Below are 23,154 nucleotides of genomic sequence, written 5' to 3' on the forward strand. Positions count from 1 at the left end.
CATAATTGATTTGAAATGACTCGGAGAATTGGATAGAAACGCAAATTACCCCGAAAATTGAAACTTTTTCTCCACGTCACTTGGTGATTTGCTTCGTGAATGCGTTATTTTCTACACATAACTACCCACTACGAAGGATTATTTTCCACAGAAAAAGCATGGAAGGCTAAAAAGGCTAGTCCCTTTCAACTTTGAAACAACGAAAATATGAAACTTTTGGTTCCCTGATACATTTTTTTTTTCATATAATTTTTTTTTTACATTTTTTATGCATGAAAGATATTAGGCTTTATGTCTGTGTCTATATATTCATTACAAATCTCAGAAGAGGGAATCACATCCCAAGCGCTCTCCCCCGTTATATGCTTCCTCTCGATTCCTTTATATTCCATTGATGGACGCATTATATGCAGCTTCAGTGCATAGTTTCTTCAGTAATGAAGATTCATCCCTCACCCATCGCATCAGTGGCATAACCAGAATGTGTATTCTTATATTATGTGTAAACTTGGTGGCAATTACCCATACTGCCTTGCCTACTCCTGAGCTTTACTGGAAGTCCACGCTTCCCACTACTCCAATGCCCAGATCTATTACTGATCTCCTACACCGACCTGGTTAGTCTTGTATCACTGTTCATTCGTAGTTTTTTTCACTTGACAAATAAGGTCGTACAGTAAGTTTCTTTAAGTGCTAATATGTGTATAGTTCATGCTGGCAAGTCAGGTGTGCCGGTGTTCAATACTGCCCGTCGGTTTTCGAAGTGTTATGGTATTCCTGGTCATTGTCTCTTTGAGACCAAACCCCAAGATAACCCAAACACAGATCTCTTCTTCCTGGAAAAGGATTTGAAATCGGGTCACAATATGAAATTTCTCTTCACTACGCAGTCCTCCAACCAAGCTTCATTCCTGCCTCGTGATGTCGTGAAATCCATTCCCTTTTCTTCAAGCAAGGTTCGTAGTGTCTGACTCAAAAACTTTACCATTTCTGTGTGTGAACTTTGGCATTCTGGCGGACCCTCTCAAGGGAAAAATACTCTAAAATTAGTGTAGTTTCTTTTTAATTTAGATACAAATTCTTTGAAAAATCACAAAAAACTGAAAACAGTACTATTTTCTTTCTAGTAAGATATCAAAATGTAACTTATTTTATATAGAGTTAATATCATCTTCAGTTCCTGAAATTTGATTTTGTTATGATTTTGGTCCCTGAAATTTGAAACCAGTCACTTTGTTCATTGAAATTTAATTTCATTTCGGTCTGCTTGAAGACTTAGTCCTTGAAACAGCATTTTTATCCCTGAAACAATGACCCAAACCAAAATGAGGTCAAATTTCAATAACCAAAACCACTAGTTTTAAATTTCAAGGATAAAAACTAAAATGAGGGTAAATTTCAAAGACATGCAAAAACCATTGGTTTCAAATTTTGTGTATCAAAACTAAAATCAAATCAAATTTTAAGAATTAAATATAATATTAAACCTTTGACGGAATCTAATGATAAAAAAATGAAAAAAAAAATTGGAAAGTGGGTAAAAACTAAGTACAGCTAACACCCCGAATCCGATATACTGTAATTAAAAAAAAAAAAAAAAACAGATCATAGTTCATGTATTTATGATTCGTTTACCAACAGATGGCTGACATACTGAACAAGTTTGCTGCGAAGCCTGGCTCAATAAAAGCTGAGGTTATGGAGAACACAATTGAAGTGTGTGAGGAGTCGGGGATTAAAGGAGAAGAGAAGTATTGTGCAACATCTTTAGAATCCATGCTTGATTTCACCATCCTGAGGCTTGGCAGAAACGTTCAAGCTTTGTCTACGGAGGTGATGAAGAAGACGGAAACAAAGAAGCAACAATACACAATAACTAATGGGGTGAAGAAGGTGGGAGGGGCAAATCTGGTGGTATGCCACAAGCTCAATTATGTGTATGCTGTGTTCTACTGTCACAAAATAGAGAACACAGTGGCCTATACGGTGTCGTTGGAGGGGGCTGACGGGAGTAGAGTGAAAGCTGTGAGTGTGTGTCACAGAGACACGTCACAGTGGTACCCAAAACATTTGGCCTTCCAAATGCTAAAAGTGAAACCAGGCAGTGTTCCAATATGCCACTTCCTTTATGAGGACACCGTTGCGTGGGTTCCCAAACAAAACTAGGAATCAATTTCTACGTACCCTACGGTCGATTAGGAGTGAGCTTTAAATAAATAAAAGCAGGGCTGCATGATCTAAATATAGAGTGGCGACAGAGAACCCATGTCCTACTTAAACAATATCTCTTGTTTGTGTGTTCCAATCTATGTATGAGTGATATATATAAAGCCAAGGAGGCTTTCGGTTTCTCAATTTATTTTACTTACCATCACCATAATTAAGAATCTCACGTTGGCCTTTGGCATGCAATTTAGATCTGCTGAAGACACAGATTCTTCTAAAAGATCTTAAAATCCCTACCAAATCATAAATCATATGAATAAATCAATTAAAAATTAAAACTAGGGATTCATCATTCCTGTTCGATCCCGCATATATATTCCTCTTAGCACATGATTCTTCAAGCTTAGGAGGGACAACATATGCCTTTGTTTTTCTCATCCTCCCTTACATCAGTGTAACACGTTTGTGAAACCAATCCGTTGGTCGTTTGATAAGGTGCGCGTTATATATCCTTTGGTTACTCATAGTACTACCTCCGATCCTAAATATGAAAGCTAGTTAAATATCCTTTGGTTCCTCTTAGTACTACCTCATAGATTTGGTCCAATATATTATACATCAATTTACTTTGTCTCTCAAATTTATAATTTTTTCCCAACATATTCCTATTAATTGTAAGGGTTTCCGCCAGAGGTAATTCTAATGTACATAATTAAATAAAATAATTTAGAAAGTCAATTTATTATAAATAACCAACTTAATTAACTAATATTCTTAATTTTTTTAAATTAATTATCTAGTTCTTCTATTAAAAATCAGAGGTAGTAATTGCTTTGCTTTACCCAACTTTAGGCTTTTTTTAACAACCCTCTGGAAACATGCTTTTATAGAACTTTTATTACCCATATGCATGAAACTCTGAAGGTCTAAGGGATCTCTCAACATTTGTAATTTGTGTTTTGAAATTTTCAACTTTCTTACATAGAAAGATTTTATAAACCAACAAAGTGTAACCTGGATGCATGAGAAAACTGCTAAAAAAAATATTAGGCATAAAACAAGAATGAGTGAGATGATATACCAAACACATGCGACCAATACACAGTTGTACGGTGGCTGTAGTATCATTCCACTTATACATTGATCATGCCATAGCGTTCCATTCTCCTATTCCCATAAAAACTTATAAGCCTTTTCCTTATTTTAAAATATTCGATAAACCATTTTCTAGTTCTGGGAATTATTATGTAACTTCATAATAGTTATTTACATTTAAGTATTCCTAACTTTCAGTAATCATAGTTTGGTCCCTATACGCTTTCTACCTTCTTTTTTCTAAATTGGACATTTCTTTCTTTGCAGTCATGTCCTTATTCTCTTTCATTTTTGGCATTGAAAATTTCTCCCAAAAACACTTGTAAATTTGTGATTTAGTTTTTGTTAGCCATTCTATATATCTTTGCAGGGCACTTATGGGACTTCTCATCAAGTAAACTTAGCAATCTACTTAATTTAGATTTATTTTTAAGCTTCTGAGCTCAAAATTCAGAATATGACCTTTATAAAATTTACTACTTCCGGTTCCTAATATAAGAACCAAATAAATAATTTAGAGATATTAAAAAAATTATTAAGTTAGTTATTTTGTAATAAATATGTGTTGACTTTCCTAAATTATCCTTATTCAATCATATATATTGAAACTATACTTAGGTGAAAATACTTTATAATCAATAGGAATATTTTTAAGAACACATTATAAATTTGACAAACAAAATTGACTGAGGTCTTATATTTAGGACTGGAGATAGTATTTCTGAAAATAATTAAATGTAATAAATCAAATAATTTTTTTCATCTGTCTACCTCATAGTCCATCCTTTTCTTTTCCTTCCACCATTTTTTTTTAAACATGGAATTGCAGTTGCAGCTAAAGACTGAAAAGGAAACGCAATTATTTTTGGGTCTAATCAACGCCGGCCATTATCTGTTGCTGACTGAATAAAACCTTTCTTAATTACTCAATTAACAGTGTGAGCTTGTAGGGAGTAATACGCTTAAAGATATAAAAGTGGACCCACATAATGGGATTGCATGCCAATATAAGCCCCACTATTTATTTAGGGGTGAGGTACAAATTTATCCTAAAAATTTTTCATTCAAATGTGTGTTGAGCACCCATAAGGTTTTTTTTATATGTGCAAATTTGCTCTGAAAGTTTGAAATCTAAAGGGTAAAATTGCTATGAAACTCTCAAAGAAAACTGGCACACAAAAAAAACTATTGGGTGTCTATTACTTATGAGTGAAAAGGTAAGTTTACACCTTAACGTATTTATTTATGCATTTCTCATCTCGAATTGCTGGTATTGATTTTTCTTTTTTCTTTTTCTTCTTTTTTTTTGACCTTGGCGGTAGTGATAAATCATAACATACATTTTCATTTAAACATAGCTGTCATATGTATTATCTACAATGAGGTCCCAATAAAGAAAAATAATTACAAAATGAATCTTAAAAATTTGTCATTTTCTACTTTGAAACTTGTTATTACATGCTACTTAGGTTGTTATTAGAACTTTTTAGTAATTATTTTCCTTCCTTTGGACCTCACTATAATTCTCCCCAGTTTTTTTTTTTTTGGAGTAAAGGTGCATTCAATAACTTAATTTTATTTTCTAGGTACATCTAGCATCATGATCTCTTTTTTTTTTTTTGTACATCCAACACCCTAATCTCATTTTTAGTGCATCTAGCAAGGTTAGGGTACTAAATGCACTAATCCTATTTTTAGTGCATCCATCACCATAAAAATTAGGGTGCCGAATGTGACCAAAAAATAATATTAGGATGTGCTGGATACACAAAAAAAAAAAAAAGATCAGGTTACTGGATGCGTGACATAAAAGATTGGGAGAATTATAATAAGATTTCAAAAAAGAAAAATAATTACAAAACAAATATCAAAATTTATCATTTTCTACTTTGAAACTTGCCATCACAGGCTACTTAGTTTGTTATTGAGACTTTTTAGTAATTATTTTTCTTTCTTGGGACTTGATTGTAACTCTCCCTAAAAGATTATGTGCTGAATGCACCTAGAAAATAAGATTAAGGTGCTGACTACACATTTGCCCTATAGTTTTTTTTCAGTCTCATTTATAAGGCTGCAAGATATTTTCAAATAAATTATTATGTAATTACCCAAATATTGAGAAAACTCATCCTAAGATGTACATGTAATTCTAGTATGTGAGCACATGTGGGACATCCCATTACAATTTAGAGTAGGACTAGAAATCCGCTAAATACCACCATCAATCCTAAATATAAGATCTAGTTTGTAATATAATTTTCACTATAAATTAGCTCTTATATTCAGGACAAGAGGTAGTATTCACTGCAATTTCCAATCAGATTATGCACAAAATTGTATTTCTCGAGTTCACCATCACTTGTACGATCAAAATCTCATAAAAAATAACGGTTTTTTTCTTAATTTTACTATGCAAATAATTTGTTAACTCTCTTTGAAATCACATGTAATATACAATAAAGTACGTAAGAGTTGAGATACATGCAGGTAACGGCACCAAGAAAGAAGACTCCAAATGCTCCTGTAAAACTCCATAAGAAAGCTTCTCGGAAGCCATCTTCTTCTGAATGATATGATTGTGCGTTTCTCCCTGCTGGTTTATCCATAGATGAACAATTATGTTGTAAAGGTGGACCACAAAGAAAAGGATTTCCTTCATAAGAACTTGGGTCAAAAGTTGAGAATTGATTTTTCATTTCAGGTGTCATACCAGATAAATTATTGTGAGCCACAGAGAAGACAGATAGGGAATACAACTGTGTAAGTTGGGAAGGAATATGACCTGTCAATTTGTTGTATGAAAGATCTAAACTCTCTATCTGCATAAGGTCAGAAACTGTTTCCGGAATGGGCCCTGACAAATGGTTCTTCGACAAATTTAACGTATGGATAGTGTCGAAGTATCCAACTTGTAAAGGGATTTCACCTGTCAACTGATTATCTGAGAGATCTAGGCCAGACATGAAATCTAATATATTTCCTTCATATAATTCATACCTACTTTTTGACATGAAGTTCACTTCTTGTTCCTCGTACCATGAAAAATTCATTTCATATTCACCTTGAACAAGCTCCCCACTTGTGTGATTGAAGTCAAATATTGGGCCTCTTGTAGTCCAGGGTACAAAATATTTTCCTAGTTTGGCTTCGTTGATCTCATCCTTCCTTCTAAAGGTGATGTTGTTTAAGCAATATGGTATCCCACCAGAAAGCTTGTTCTGTGAAAGATCGAGTATGCTTATGTTCTTAAGCTTACATAATTCCACAGGAATAGAACCTTCGAGTTTGTTTCCCCTTAGGAGGAGGACCCTCAGATTCAACATTGACTTGAACCACCGCGGAATATGACTTGAAAATCTATTCCTTGTCAAATCCAAGGCTAACAGCAAGGGAGATTTGGCCACAACAAAAAGTATGGGTCCCGTAAAACCATTGCTTTGTATATGCAAGTACCTCAGCGATGACATATTCCTTGTCAAATCTATTCCTTTAGTTACTGCGAGTGTGAGCAAGATACGTACTGTTGATTGCTTAATAACAGGACTGAAAATGTCAGTATAATCAGCTCCAGCTTCCTGCAAGAATCCTTGCGCAACAAGTCTAGCTTTCCTTTTAACAGTGATACCCTCAGCATTGGTTTTATTTTTGAAGATCCATTTGCAACCAACTATTTTCCTATCAGTAGGAGTTGGCACTAATTCCCAAGTACCAAACTGTATAAGAGCATTGTACTCATCTTCAGTAGCTGATTTCCAATCAGGATCAGCAAAGGCCTCATGAATGGTAGTGGGACAATAAGGAATATTTGATGCTGCTAAGTACACTTTGGGTTTATAGATACCAGCTTTGGCTCGGGTAGTCATGGGATGATAATTGGAAGACATGGTAGGAATAGTTGGTGGTAAGGATGATTCTTGAACGGATATAGGTGAAGGAGAGGGGGTTTGTGTTGGACAGGGAGACGGGTGAGGTAAGTCAGATATAGTGGGAGATGGTTTGGTGATTGGTGAAGAGACTGGTATTAAAGAAGAAGTAATTTCAGAAGATGGTTGATTTTGTACGTTGTACTGACACTGAGAAGAAAAGGAATTTTCATCAAATATCACATGCCTTGATATGTAAAGCTTCCCTGTCAACAAATCAAGACACTTGTATCCCTTATGCTGAGAGCTGTAGCCAAGAAAAACACATGGTGCAGACCTATATTGAAGTTTGTGAGCATTGTAAGGGCGCAACCATGGATAACAGAGGCACCCAAAAACTTTTAATATAGTATATTCAGCCTTCTTCTCATAAAGCTTCTCATAAGGACAACTACCTTTTAAAGGTTGAGAAGGTAGCCGATTGATTAAAAAGACTGCAGCAGTAAATGCATGAGGCCAGTAGTACAGAGGTAACGAGGCTTGAGCAAGCAAGGTGAGACCAGTTTCCACAATATGCCTATGCTTCCTTTCAATTAGTCCATTTTGCTCTGAAGTATATGGACAAGAAAAACGATGTGTAATGCCTGAATCAGCCAAGTACTTACTGAACACTAAAAATTCACCACCATTATCTGACTGAAATTGCTGAATTTTTGTGTGGAATTGATTTTCAACTTTGGACTTAAATTCCTTAAAAACTTGCAGAGCTTCAGATTTTTGTTTCAGAAGATAAATCCAGACAAAGCGACTATAAGCATCAATAAAGCTAATATAGTAGGAGTAACCAGAGGAAACAATCGGGGCTGGTCCCCATAAGTCTGCCACAATCAACTCAAAAGGTTTATTGTAAACTGTATCTGAAGATACAAAAGGTAGTTTATGGCTCTTGCCCATTTGACATGCCGTACACACAAAACAAGAACTATCTTTAGGAATGGGTACATTATTTGACTGTAAAATTTTTTTTGTAACTTCCATAGAGGGGTGACCCAATCTGCGATGCCAGAGTTCTAAGGAACTTGTCATAGATGCTGCAAAACATGAGGGAGACGGAACTGATGAACCTGGTTGTTGAGCTCTTGACTTGGCGCTTTGATACTTGTACATGCCGCGTACCTCATAGCCACGCCCCAAAGTCACTCGGGTCTGCAGATCCTTAATAATACAGTCATTAGGAAAGAATTCAACAGAGACTTGATTCTCCTTGGTAAAACGAGCAATTGACACCAAGTTCTTTTTCATTTGTGGTACACACAAAATATTATGAAGATGTAACGGCCTAGTAGCAGGCAAAACAGAGTTTCCTACTACAGTGATGGGCAGAGGATGACCATTACCTACTTCCACTGTGCCGGAGCCATGATAAACAGCAGAAGGTTGTTGAATTTGAGCAGAAGTGCGTGCAACATGTTGAGTTGCACCAGAATCAAAATACCATTCATTATCACCATCTTGTGTACTTGGAGTGGCCAGATAAACTTGTGGATTTTCAGCTTGGTCAGTAGTCGGTGCAGATACTGAATTTGAAACACTCGTTGAAGTGGAATGTGTAGGAGTAGAAGCATTATGTGGTGCAGATGACTCATGAGTTGCGGTATATTCGCCAATTGGCACATCATAAGCATCATAAGTCGTAGCATAAGCAACAGGAGCAGAAGAATTAGTGGAAACATTAGAGTTGTTATTATAATGAAGATCATACCGAAAGTAACAACGATCAGCGGTGTGACCGAGCTTACTGCAAATCTGACACGATGGTTTGGCACTGGTAATAAATCGACCTCGACCACGACCATGAGAGGGAGCAGGACCTCTAAAAGGTGGCGGTGGTGCTCCTCTATTTGAACCATATCGAGGATTATAGGCTGTTTGAAAAACCTCCTCTGGTTGATTAATTGATACAGCCTTCATTGCAGAAGTTAGATGCACTTGTGCTGAAGCAGACTAGATAAATGACTTTTGACGAATCTCTGCATCTAGTAGCATAGTGTGAACCTCTGATAGTGCATAACGCCCATGAGCAGCATTTATCACGGCAATGACCGCTTCATATTCTGCTGACAGACCGTTGAGAATGTGCGAGATATGATCTGCATCAGCTACACGATGACCGAGCATTGCAAGATGGTCACAAATGGATTTAATAGTGGCAAGATAATCACGCATAGCAAGCTCGCCCTTCTTTTGGTTTGTCAATTGATTCCTATACGAAAGAATCTTAGCATCTGATTTGGACGAAAAAATCTGCTCAAGTCGAGACCAAATCTGAGCTGCAGTGTTGAATCCGACAAGTTCGGGCAATACCGAAGGACTGACTGAGGAAAGAAGCCAAGATGCAAGCGAGGAATCCTGGACTTCATACTCTTCATAGGCCGGGTTTGGACCCGTCACATCATTTCCAATAGTGATGGTGGCTGCCGGAACCTTTGCAGAACCATCGAGTAAGCCAAGCAATCGGTGTTGCTTTACCATCAGTTGCACTTGTTGTTTCCACATCAAGTAGTTATTATCATCGAGCTTTACTGTAATCTTCTTGTTCATGAAGAATCTTGGTGCTGAAATAGCAATATGAGCATCATCACGAGCAGCACTGAAACCATCCAATGAAGTCATGATAGAGCGTTCTTGAGAACACGATAAGAACGGAAAGAATGGAATAGTGGATCGAAGAATCACGCCGGCAGAGCACGGCGGCTCTGATACCATATACGATTATGGTCAGAGAAAGAAGATGATGAAACCTTCAATTTGTTATTCATCAACCCAATTCAGAACGGTGTACATCTACTGCATATATAGTACACGTGGGTTCTAACTAAACTTAGTTACAGACTCAACAAGTTGCCAACTTGACAGATGGTGACAGCTGGACACAACTAAAGCCCATTGGACTTATACACTAACACCATTGAATCTATTTTGAGAAAGGTCTAAGTATTTGAGCTCAGCTAAATTGCAAAAGCTTTGTGGAATTGGACCTGACAGAGAATTTTGGGATAAAATGAGGTAAGCCAAATGCTTGAAGTTTCCAATCCAACTAGGTATTTCTCCATATAGTTGGTTTGCACTTAAACGCAACATTCTTAGTTCTGAACTTTTAACAATACCATCTGGCACTTTTCCTTTGAAGTTGTTGTTGCTTAGATCCACAGACAACAAATGTGTGAAATTTGAACCTCCTGCTAAACACGGACCACTTAAGTTGTTTTTTGACAACTTCAGAAACCACAAGTCATTGTGACCCTTACCAAATTCTTGGGGCAAATAGCCAGACAAATTGTTATTGGACAAGTCTAGCGAGTTTAACTGCCTCATATCACTGAGCGAAGCTGGAAATCCACCAAATAATGAACTGGAAGACAAGTTTAGAGAAAGCAAGTTGGGAAGAACATATCCAATATGAGGAGGGATTTCATCATTAATAGGGTTAGAGAAAGCTTGAAAATACTGCATATCAAGTAATTTTGAGGTGGATTTGAGCTTGAAGGGACCAGTCAAGAAGTTGTGGTTGACATTGAGAGTATTTAATTTGGTGTTGTTTGTGAAAGCCCAGTTTGGGAAACTTCCCGAAAGGTTCAAACGGACAAGTTGTAGAACTCTCAAGTCATGTTGATGAAGAAGAAAAGATGGTACAATTCTGCCATTGCTTCCTTCATTCATAGTGCACTCGGATACACTGAAAATCTTTAATTGGAATGAAGGGACAAATTGGGGGTTTTCAGTTTCAATCTTGAGATTGGGATTATTAGAGCATGAAATTGTGAAAACTTGAAGCTTGGAGTGGTTGGCAAACAAAGAAAGCGATGCTATGCCAGTGAAATTACTTTCATCTAAGGTAATGTATTTGAGGGACTTGAGAGAATGAAAGAGCTCACATGGGAAGGTTCCTTCAAAACCATTGTATTAAAGATCAAGTACACGGAGAGATGTCAAATTATTGAGGCATGGAGGAAGGAGTCCCTCAAACTTGTTCTCGTCAAGAGACAATATTTCTAGATTCTTCAAATTGCATAGGCCTCCTGCAACATATGTATTTTTTTTATTAAATTCTTTAAGTGATGGAAAAGAAAAAGTTAAACTTTATGCAATATATAGGTTAAACTTTAATATATATTAACGACTTTTTAAAGTATTGGTGCATGGGCACTGAACCAATTTATGTGTAGATTAGACTTAATAAATTAATTTATGATTAAATACTTGAGCTAAAAAAAAATTGATTATGGGCGCCTAAAAGTGAACTTGAACTGATAGGAGTACATATATAGGGCCATTTAGGTTAGGTTAGCTTAGTGGAGTGTGAGTAGAGGTCAAGAGTTCAATCACTCCTAATATAGCCAAAAATAAAAAATTGAGGCTCCATAGTGCAAAAAAGAAATCAAAATTCTTATCTTGTTGACATTTGTGTTTAGATCTCAATAAATACTTTTGTCCCTTTGTTTTCACTCTGCCTAAATTAAACATTATTTCAAAATAAAATTTTTAAGATATAAGTCGAGTTTTACTATAAAATATAGCAGTTCTCTCTAGGGCTAGACGCATTACAATAACTACAGCAAGCTATCTATTGGCCTATACATGAAAATTAAATGCTTACTTATTCAATCAATGAATCTCAAGAAAAACCTTAAACATTATTAATTTTCATTTAAAATTCAATGATTTTTCAATTTTATTTCTATTTGATATACATTATATTCCATGAAAAAAATGTCAACATAATAATAAATGAAAGATAAAATTGTGCATTTACATTTTTAAAAAAAAATTTCTCTATTTTATAAATAGGACAACAAAATTCTTCTCTGTTTGCCCTATAAATATAGCAGATTAAATAATTCATCAATCTATTCTTATCTTTGAGGTTAAACATTTGACATAGTAAATTATTTTTACTAAAGAAAGATATAAATATAATAGTACCTTGCTGTGGTAATGAGCCTTTTAGGCTATTGCTATAAAGGGACAATGTTCGCAAGGAGGTTAGAGATGTGAGAGACAATTGATTAGATTCTGCATGACCATCCTCCCAGTAATTTGAAGATAATTCCAAAGTCTTCGAATTGCGTGAATGAAAATCATCTACAAAACATGAAATATAAATATTTAAAAACAAGATCATAAATAAGTAAACAAATGTATACTAAGTTTTATGTCCTTTTCAAGTTATGGCCTTGACGTTGCTGGTGGCTTGGAGCTGCCATTACTTTATTTATTTCAAAATTGATTGGTCAAGTTACTAAATGACTTAATAATCTCTATTTTTTCCTTCAGTTTTCATACATTTAAGTAAAAACACCATCTTTGTTTTTTTTGCCGGATAAAACACCATCTTGTTATTCAACTCTCAATGTTTTCAACGACTTCTAAACTTCAATTGCTGATTTTTCTAAAAAGAAAGAACCAAAGAACATGATATGGGATCTAAGAGAACTTGGAAGGTAAAATTCAAGCACCAGAGAAGTGGATTTCAGTCAGCTGATTATCTTCCAGATACAAAGTTTGCAAGTTGTCCAACCTAATTTCGCCAAATAGCCCTGCTCCAATATATAATAACAGAAATATCATTAGTTACTCTTAAACATGTCCTAAATATGCAAATCATAAAACAATTGGTGGGGAGAAGAAAGAGACCTGACAAGTAATTTCCAGACAAATCCAATTCTTGAAGTTGGTGGAAAGGGAGAAAATAAGAAGCATTCAGTGACCACTTGAAGTGTTCTAACTCTGGAGCTCTTCTATTGATCAAAACAAGGCTTATAACCCTGTGTGTAGCAGTATCACAGGTCACACCCTCCCAAGTGCAGCAATCATAATGGTTAAGGTTATTCCAAGAAGGAAGAGAAGAACCATTTGGGTAACTGAAAGCTCCTTTCAATCTCAAAAGAGCTTCTCTCTCTTCTTCCAAACATCCCTCACTTCCATCATCAGACCCTAATATTATTATAATAACAGCAACCACCCACCTCATCACTTGTTTTCTGACCCAAAATCCCATTTTTTCAGTATGCTTCCTTACTTTGCTTCAATCCTTCTTGGTTTTCTTCACCTGCGATCGAGCTGAGTCTATATAGGCCGCTTAGGATTTTTTTAATTAATTTTTTACTTATGAATAGGATTGTGAGTTGTTAGGTAAACCGAGTTAAATCAGAGTTGAGCACTAATTGACCCATTGACTTAGAACTCAAAATGAGACTAAAAATCTGAACGAATTTAGAAAACTGGACACGCTTTGGGCGTGACCAAGAGGGGGAAAAAAAGCTTAAAAAATTTTAAGACAAAAACCTATCAAAAATTAAAAACAAGATGTCCTCTCAAAAACAGATTCTTCTTTCCTAACCTTATTGAACTTATAACAATGCATAAAACTTGTCCCCATCTTCTAAGCCTTTTGATTTGTCCTCTTTACATGGGTTCTTTCTACCTTATTTTTTAAAGCTCACGGGCATTAACTATCACCTTTAGCTTTAAAATTTATGACATAGGCTTGTTGGTTGTTAGGGATATAAAAAATCAATTATCGATTTGCCTATGAGATCGACCCACGAATTATACACCGCCCATGCTCTTTTTCTTTTTCTTTCTTTTTCTTTTTTACTTTTTTGACTACTATATAATACTATATATCCATGTGATTTGACTTTTCATCCGAATCAATGAAGTTGGTTAGAAAAACTATGTGCTGCAAAATATAAAACGAATTAATGTCATTTTTTTTACTTTTTCCCCTCTTAAATATAAAAGAGAGATAAGAGATAATAAAGTGTATTTAAAGTAATTTATTACTTTTGAATTATATTCCTTAGGAATAAAAAAGAAAAACTTTATCATTTTAGGAGTTTAAACTTTATTTTTTTAAGTTTATGATAAAATGTGATCAACTCTTTATATTATGAATGAGAGGGAGTGGCTGAGAAGTGGGAGGCCAGGCTTCATCTCACCCAAGTACCCCCATATGACGTGGAGTTTGGGTATCGGGCTATCTTCGTATTTGTGTCTAGCCTTGGCCCGGCCTAAAGAGAGATTCTTAGAAAAACCTTTTAAAAAATAATAAAATATATATAACAAAACAAATATATATAATATATATTTATATTACTCCATTAACATATGATGCAAATAAATATTCTCTTTTCCATTAACATAAAGCCAAGCCAACAAAGCCATGATATAGCATATTACTCCATTAACATAAAACCAAGCCAATTAAGTTATTTAGTCATACGATGCAAATATATATATAACAAAATAAATGCAAGTGTCTAGGTGTAAATAAACAGATAAAATTTGACAATTTGCAAGTGAAATTCAATACATTACAACAAAAATTCGGCTATTTACAAGTAACATAATAGAATTTACAACTCCAAATGTAAGTATTTTTGTGTGAATGAGCAAATAAAATTCAAAAATTTATAACAAAAATTTATGGATTTATAACATAAATTTGGTGATTCACAAGAAATATAAGGAAATTCATAAGCCCAAATATTAGTGTTTGAGTGTGAATGAATAAGTGGAATTCAGCAATTTAGAACAAAAATTTTTGAGACGAAATAAAAGAGAGATGAGACAAAAATGTCTCAGAGTTGGACATGACACTGGAGGAGGTGTTTCATCCTGATTTCTATATTATTTTTTAATTTTATAAATTTATTTTACATGTCATTAATATAATAATATTATAATTTTTAATTCTAAAAGTCTTTGATTTTTTCAGTGTTGGATTTTTTTAATTCCTTTTTGGCCTTCCATTCTCAGAAGAATTGTAATAAAGTTTTAAGTAAACAACATAATTATTAAAAAGTTTCAATGATAACAAAGTAGCTTGTAATTAGAGTTGAAAAAACAGGTCCAGTTCCTAACCCCAAAAATTGTGAGGAGATTAGAATTTTCCTATTAAAATGAAAAATGGGGTTTAAAAAGAATTGGTCCTGACCCTGTAGGGCAAGGATCTAAAAAAGGCAGTTTTAGAGTAATAAATAATAAGGACTCACTCATCATTAAGATTTTTAGTAATTATATTTATTATTTAGGATTTCACTAAAATTTTTTTAATAAAATAAAAACATCAGAAGGGATCATGAATAAAATTACATCTTCAATTTTTTTTTTCTATTATACCTCCAATAAAAATATTCACATGACAAAGCAAAACGCGGCTTCTTTTCTTTTTTCTTGTGGTTAGTCTTGACAAAACATTCGCCCTTACATGTGGTGGGACCTTTACTTTTCTACACATCCCGAGGTCTAGGCCTGGTTTTTCTGCAACCTTTCTTTTGACTCTTTGACTAATTTAGGGGGTGTTTGGGTGATAACCCAAACCATGGTTTGGGAAAAAATCACTCAAATACCATAAAAAAAAAACCAAAACCATGGTTTTGGCAGAAACAAAAATTTTTCGCTTTTGGGAGAAAAAGAGAGAGTGTGAGAGTTTATGGGATATGTGCTTTGTTGTTTTTTTTTTTTTTACCCAGACAGATATACCCTTCCCAATTATTCATCTCTTTCTTTTCAGACATAGTACGAGGGAGAGCCTGAGAGTAGATCTCAATAATAATATGACTTTAACACCCCGCAATTATTTTTTTATAAACATATTTAATCTTATATCTTATAAATATACATACACATACTAATTATTTATTAATTATATTATCTTATGTATTATTAATTATGTTGATGAAAAATATATTATTAACAATTTTATTCCTTCAAATTAAAATATATCATAAAATCTATTTTTTATGCAATTATCATATTAACTTATGCCTTTTTTAATAATTTGTATATATAAAAAGTGCTTCTAATAACAACTATCCAAACACTCTCACTTTTCAGAATTATTTTTTCACAAAATCTATTCTTCACAAAATCTATTTTTCCCAAAATTGATTCTTCAGAAGCTATTCTCCAAACAATAGTTTAGTTTTATCCAAACACCCCCCTAATTGAAAATTATTCCAACCTAAGTTCCGGTGTATTACTTTTTTCTTTTTCTTTTGGAAAAAACGGTTAAAATATTTTTTCTTTTTTTTAAGTGTATCTAAGATTTTAAATTATTTATAGTGCAGTTAACATTTTAAAATATTTTTAGGTGCTTCTATTACCGTAAAGTATATTTTGGTGTATCTAATGCCTCAAAATATTTTTTTAGATGCATCCAACACCCAAAAATATTTTTAATGCATCAAGCACCAAGGTAAAAAAAGACTTTATAGTGATGAATACACCTAAAACATGTTTCGAGATTCTGAATGTACCATAAAATATTTTGGGATACTGAATACACTTAAAAAAATATATATTTCAGAGGTGCTTGGTACACCTTAACCCCTTCTATTATTACTTTGCTTAATCACTAAGGAAAGAGTGGTGTTAATAATGGAGGAATTATCCTCAGTGTCTGCCACGTAATTAATGGAGCTGGTTTATCTTCTCTGTTAAATAGAAATAAAAGAAGGCGAAAAATAAAGGTGTTACCGTGCGCAGCCGACTGAGACTTTAAGTTTATCCAAATAAATATGAAAACCACAACTTTTTTCATCATACATGATAATGAGAACGGATCCAAAAGAGAGATAGGAACGGAGTTCATACATATACTTCATACATAATTAGATGTAGACACAAAACACCGCTGCCCTGCCTGTACTCATTAGATAAGTTTAAAAGATTCCACTTTATATTAATTAACGAGAACACTGCTATTGTCATTTGTCATGTACCTTCATCTTCTTCCTTCTTCTCGGGCATCAAATCATCGCTGTTTCTTGCTTTCTTGAAATGTTAGGAGTATTTTCCTGGTATCGAAGGCTTTGAAGTCCTTATAGTCCTTTCATCAGGCATTTTTGGATTTTACAACTTTCTTTGAACCTGTGCAAGAGGCTATATATTCCATCTAGAAGACCGGTTTAAAATTGGTTCACTTTTTTTCCTCTTCAGTATCCTATTCCATCTAAAAGACCATGTAAGTTGGGTACAAGAGAAGGAAATAGAAAAATAATGGAAATAAAAAAGAAGGTACTAAAAGATAAACCGTGTGGAGCCACTAGGAGCTATAAAGCAATCAGTTTTTGTTATTTGGCCTTGCCATCCTTGGTTGGTACAAATAATTCACATGGAGACGTTGTAAGTTCTGTACCAAACATGCACACACAAAAAAAAAAAAATCAATCAAGAAAGGGGGCATGTATTTAAATGTGTGTGTATATCTATACTAATGTTTGGATTTTTCCAGGTTAAAATATGCCTCAGAATATTTTTTAAAAGGACAAAACATCGTATGCTTTTCAAGGGGGGAAAAAAAAATACTTGCCATCGATGAATCATTACATATGGTTGCTCCTAGACGACTAAATTTAAATGCTTTTTATGAAAAATAAATAAATAACTCAGTCGTATCCCTCTTTCTCTATATCTGTTTTTTATCCTTTTATTCTCTATCTCCACAATCTTTGACATAGCTATTCTTGCTTAGCACTTTCTTTTACAAAAAGGAATGACGTGATTCTTTTTTTTTTTTTTGAATTTTCCTATTCGTATAAATTAAAAAAAAAAATTAGCAAATAGGAATGGAAAACTTTTAGTTTGGGGAAAATTTTGTTTAAGGACCGTATACAAAATTAATTTCAGAGAGCCCCAAAACTTTCTAAAACTTCACTGCAGGACCAAGGGGCAAACTAATATTAATTTCACAAAAAAAATGACGCTATTGCCCCTCATAATACTTATTGCGGGGTGATATGTAAATGGACTACTTTCAGTTGTAAATAAAGGTATATATGTTGCAAATTATCTAGTCCCACTTGCAAATAGGCTCTCCCATACTTGTTCACTTACGGACACCTTCTTTAGGTGAAGGAGGTGACATATAAACGGACTAATTCCAATTGTAAATAAATATATGTATGTTGCAAATTGTCTAGTCCCACTTGCAAATGGACTCTCCCACACTTGTTTACTCACGGACACCTTCTTCAAGTGAAAAAGGTGATATGTAAATAGACTAATTGACTAACTCTAGTTGTAAATATGTGTATATATGTTACAAATTGTCTAGTTTCACTTGCAAATGAACTTTCCCACACTTGTTCACATGAGGGGCTATAGTATCATTTTCTTTGCGGAATTAATATCAGTTTGCCCACTTGGTCCTGCAATGAAGTTTTAGAAAGTTTTGGGGCTTTTTGAAATTAAGTCTACACTGCGGTTCTTAAACGAAACTTTCCCTTTAGTTTAACTTGTTAGAGAAGTAAATGCTTAATTGATTTGAAATGACTCGGACAATTGGATAGAAACGCAAATTACCCCGAAAATTGAAACTTTTTCTCCACGTCACTTGGAGATTTGCCTTGTGAATGCATTATTTTCTACACATAACAACCCACTACGAAGGATTATTTTCCACAGAAAAAGCATGGGAGGCTAAAAAGACTAGTCCCTTTCAACTTTGAAACAACGAAAATATGAAAATTTCGATTCCCTCATATTTTTTTCCATATAAAAATTATTTTTTACATTTTTTATGAAAAATATTGCAACACCTCACTTTTATATACTAATAGGATCATTTTAACATCTGTGAATCACTAACGCCAGGTTTCCGTCCTGGGAAAAGACAGGGAATTTTTGTTTTTTTTGTTTTCCTTTAACATTAAAATCCATTGATCAAATATTTCAAACCTTCAGATAATTGATGAGTGGTCCAATATCAACCCTGCTTTCAACTTAATCTATTATCACCTAAAATAATTTCATACTATACAATCTTATAATATTATATTAAAAATAAAACAACGCTCTAGGTTGACAGCATATACATGCACCTTGCAATGCTCACCTCCTTCTTCTAGAGGATACAAAATAATATTTCCATAGAGCAAGTAAAGTTACTTGCCCATATATTTTGCTATACAATTTACAGAATTATAACAGGTATCTCTGCTCTTCAACCAGCCCACCTTCTTCTTAAACAACCTCCTTGTCCTTCAGGCTACTAGCTTTCACTGTTCATCATAAATTGGGGGGTGAGATTCCGAAGAATCCCCGTAGTAGTAATTTCCATCAAACAAATGTGCAGATCACATAAAACATGCAAAACAAGCCATATGGAACAAAACCTTGCAAGCTAATGCAATTAAGCATTTATGCGCAATGACAGATAGACAAGCTGAATAAATAATGCGCAAATAATTGGCAATCACTGCCGCGCATATAATTGGCAATCACTGCCCCATGTCTGTTAGACAAGCTGAATAAGTAAAGCGCAAATAATTGGCAATCACTGCCCCATGTCTATCAGCTGCACGTGATCACGGCTAAATAATCCATGCAAGGAATTAAGGATTACATGTTCTCATGCTTTTTGAATAGCAATATGGCACAAACAGACATGCAGCAATCATACACAAGTGTAAGGGAGGAAAGAACTACTACCTGAACCTTCTGCTTCAAAATCAAACCTTACTTGTTTCCTTTCTCTTAGCTTCTTCGGTAGGCTTTTGCAGATATCAAAACCTATTATATTAGTAAGGGTTGGTTAATACTTGATCCAACATAATTTATAAATTAAATAACTCTCTTTAAATCCCAATCTCTTTCAATCTCTACCCTTACTTAATAGTTGGTCATCCTGGACAATTTTTCTTATTTGAACTATTATCTTTGGAACGCTTCCTTCCTTATCTCAACCCATAATATTACCTTACTTAGTAACTAGCATCTCAATCAAACTATGCCACGTCCCTAAAACATACCAGCACCACTTCATTTGAAGTTTCTAAACTCAATTTAATAACCTACAATACTTGTTCAACATCATGAGATACTAAACAGTAACTATATATTGAGTTTTCATTACAGCACATCCCTATACACATGTGTGTTTATATCTCCAATGATTCACATAACCTTGCACTTAATCTGGAAATATTTTCCAAATTTACGAACATACTTGAACATTCATAATTCAACCCACTAATATCTCTCTACTTTTGAAAACTTAACCATCTAATATATAAAGCTCCCAACTTCACTCATTACGTCACACGCACGCACATACACGTCCCGGTCCTCTAAATATCATACAACTCTATAATACAAGTCCATTGGCTTTTGGGTACCATTTTCTCCTTAAAACTTCGGACAGCCCCACTGAATAAATCTGATTTTTTTCCAGCTTTGGGAGTATAGATTCACATATTAATGCTCTGTTTTAACTTCAGTAAAAACTGAATGGCATGCCGTCAAACAAAGTTTCAGATTCGAAACACATGAATTTAAATCAGCAACTACAAGCTTGGATTATTATACTTCACTTTCACAAGCTATACCCGAAGCCAACAACTTGCAGAAATAACCACCTGTTTGGTAATCATAAACAGAGCAAAGCAGCGCATGCAACGACGTCGAAGTATACCAATATGTTATATCAGTTCGGTAATCTCAAAACAGAGTATCAACCTTACATGCAAACCCAAAAACCGGTATCATATACCTCATTCTCGCCTCAGGACACGAACCAACCGGTCCTCCTCTTCTTTTGTCCATTTTCTCTCACTAACTCATCTCTCTCTCTCTTCCATTACAACCCAACTACGCAGATAACAGAAAAGAAAATGGTGGGAGTTTGATCAGGATGCTCACCTTGACAGTTTAACCGGTTTGCATGCAATTGAATCACCTCCGATCACCAAGATTCAGCACAGCATCTTCTCCCCTGCTCTCCCTCTCTCGCTCGCGCTCTCACTCTGATTTTCCACGGACACCGAAATGAATGAAGAAGTGGGTGAGTGTCTGATGGTTAAAAGGGCAGGGTACACGTATGAGGTGAGAGATATTCTTGGACCAAATTGCCCCTCTAACCATTCTTACTTCCAATTTCATCCTCTCACTAAATTTCTGAAATCATAGAATAAATCCAAAAATTTTCCATGATGTTTTGTTTGGATTTTCCTTCTCCATTATCTTCTTTGACCCATAAAATAATTTCTCTAAAAAAAAAATTTCAGGTCAAAAGTCAATTCCTAACTATTTTTCTGAAATTTTCCAAGAAAATAGCTCTTAATTTCAGAAATTAATCCTTAACCCATTTTAAGGATTTTATGCCTCAAATAACTTCTTTACCTCATAAGATAATTTCCCTAAAATTTTCTAGTTAATTAGAAACCTCTAAGTATTTTCTAAGAAAATAACCCATTTTGCTATGAAAATAGCTTTAAAATCATTTAAGCCACTTTTCAGGGAATGAACTTTTCCAAAATATTTCTAAACCTTGAAAAATCAATATTCCATAATTTTTTTTCCTAGTTGATTGAGCTATTAAATAATTTTAATGAACTTTCTCTTTTCTGCTCATCCTGAGTCAGAAAATTCGGGGTGTTACAAATATGAGGCTTTATACTGGAATCCTAAATTTTTCAAAGCGGTCAAAGTCGTCTCATGGAGTCAATGACTTTGCTTTTCTAAGAAGGTGGCACGATGGCGTTCTTTTAATTTACTTGACTGTATTCATCAATGGCCATTCTAATATATTTTCTGTTTTACTTCTTTTAATTATTTTCCATATCGCTTTGCTCAACTTCTACGAAGCAGGGAGGAAAGAGTAGTGGCGATGGGGGAAATATCGACTGTGTCTGCCATGTGATTGATGGAATTCGCTTTTCTCTTTTATCTTTGACCTTTATCGTTCACCATTGATTTAATTTGATTAAAATTTGATGTAAATAGCTTACAACATAAATTATTATTAAAAAATTTTATTTTTTTCACTTTATATATGGTTGAAATCAAATTTTAACAATTTAAATTTATTACATATTTTTCATATAAATTTACATTAATAGTTTTATAAAATATTAAATTTGAACAGTTAAAATTATAATTAATGGCAATGAAAATGAAAAAAGAGGGGGGTAAAAAGACTAAGATAAAGAAGAGAATTCACTTTTGTAGTTAAGTCGGGTTATCCAGAAAGAGCCAAAAAAATGAGAATAAAAGAAGGTGAAAAATAAATATAAACCGCGTGGAGCCAATTAAGACTTTTAGATTTATCTTTATCTAAATAAATACAAAAACTACAACTTTTGCAAGACCTCTAATTAGATAATCATTGATCCGTTTCCCTGCATTTCATGTCATTCCAAATTGAATTGTAAACATAAATATATGACACGGAAGGCCCTAAAAACATTAAAGCCATGCTCCGATGTAGGAAAAGCTGGCCACTAGGCTTTAACATGAGTTCCCTTTGAGTAACTACAGGGCTGAAGGGAAATAGTATTGGAAGAACATTTCCGTAAACACTTTCTATGTAGGGAAGGTTCCATGAGATGGTTTAACACTGTCCCACCACCTGTTAGTAACATCTACAAGAAATACAACTGCTACTTTCACCTTTTGATGTGAAGTGCATGGTGCCAGGAAGAAGATAGTCTCTAAGCAGTTGAGAACCTATGGTTTGATATGAACTCTGTAACTTGTAACCGAATTATACCTCATTATTGGAGAGCTTGGTGTAGTCATGTTAAATAGATGAATCCTATTATTTGTGGTTAGTCAATGGGTTCTATCAAAGGTTATAATGATGGTTGATGGAGTTTCATGCATTCAAATTACATCTTGAATTATTATATTTTTTTTTATAAAACTACTTAAACTATGTTATACGAATTTATATTTTGCTTACTTAACTATCTTGTAATCACTCCTTTTATATTTGTTGAATTGGAATTGTAGTTACTGCGTCTACTTGACTCATCCTGTGGTTATTTATTATTTTCTAGCAAAGGTTCATATGTTGGTTCTAAGGGAAAGAGGGAAAGTTATCCAAGGTTTGAGTTTTCTTTTCTACTCTGTATAAACTCCTTTTGTTTTACATGTGTTGATCGATGTATATTACTAAACTTTAGGGCCTTTTTATTATATATATACTTAACATATTTTGAATATTCTATTGCATACTAAGACT

General features: G+C 34.1%; 2 protein-coding genes across 2 annotated transcripts; one reads left to right on the forward strand and one right to left on the reverse strand.

Annotated features, from left to right (window-relative positions):
- Window positions 1–394: 394 nt before the first annotated feature.
- Window positions 395–2,166, forward strand: LOC114712662 (BURP domain protein RD22-like). The gene is made up of 3 exons (XM_028897209.1): window positions 395–617; window positions 709–956; window positions 1,642–2,166. Exons 1-3 carry the CDS (start codon window positions 395–397, stop codon window positions 2,164–2,166), a joined length of 996 nt encoding a protein of 331 aa, XP_028753042.1.
- A 7,910-nt stretch (window positions 2,167–10,076) lies between these two features.
- On the reverse strand, window positions 10,077–13,182 carry LOC114712663 (receptor-like protein 9b). The gene is made up of 4 exons (XM_028897210.1): window positions 12,819–13,182; window positions 12,641–12,721; window positions 12,108–12,266; window positions 10,077–11,071 (listed from the first exon to the last, which is right to left on the reverse strand). Exons 1-4 carry the CDS (start codon window positions 13,180–13,182, stop codon window positions 10,077–10,079), a joined length of 1,599 nt encoding a protein of 532 aa, XP_028753043.1.
- Between the last annotated feature and the right edge of the window lie 9,972 nt (window positions 13,183–23,154).

Source organism: Neltuma alba, unplaced genomic scaffold (assembly GCF_004799145.2).
Source record: "Neltuma alba isolate B1F8T4 unplaced genomic scaffold, ASM479914v2 tig00011388_pilon, whole genome shotgun sequence".
Taxonomy (NCBI): domain Eukaryota; kingdom Viridiplantae; phylum Streptophyta; class Magnoliopsida; order Fabales; family Fabaceae; genus Neltuma; species Neltuma alba.

Excerpts from the sequence above, each read along its gene's own strand:
- LOC114712662 (XM_028897209.1), top strand. The coding sequence starts at position 395 with ATGGACGCATTATATGCAGCTTCAGTGCATAGTTTCTTCAGTAATGAA. Across the intron at positions 618-708 it reads TGATCTCCTACACCGACCTG|TTCATGCTGGCAAGTCAGGT; the intron begins GTTAGTCTTGTA and ends ATATGTGTATAG. Across the intron at positions 957-1,641 it reads TTCCCTTTTCTTCAAGCAAG|ATGGCTGACATACTGAACAA; the intron begins GTTCGTAGTGTC and ends GTTTACCAACAG.
- LOC114712663 (XM_028897210.1), bottom strand. The coding sequence starts at position 13,182 with ATGGGATTTTGGGTCAGAAAACAAGTGATGAGGTGGGTGGTTGCTGTT. Across the intron at positions 12,722-12,818 it reads GTCTGGAAATTACTTGTCAG|GGCTATTTGGCGAAATTAGG; the intron begins GTCTCTTTCTTC and ends ATATTGGAGCAG. Across the intron at positions 12,267-12,640 it reads GACTGAAATCCACTTCTCTG|ATGATTTTCATTCACGCAAT; the intron begins GTGCTTGAATTT and ends CATGTTTTGTAG.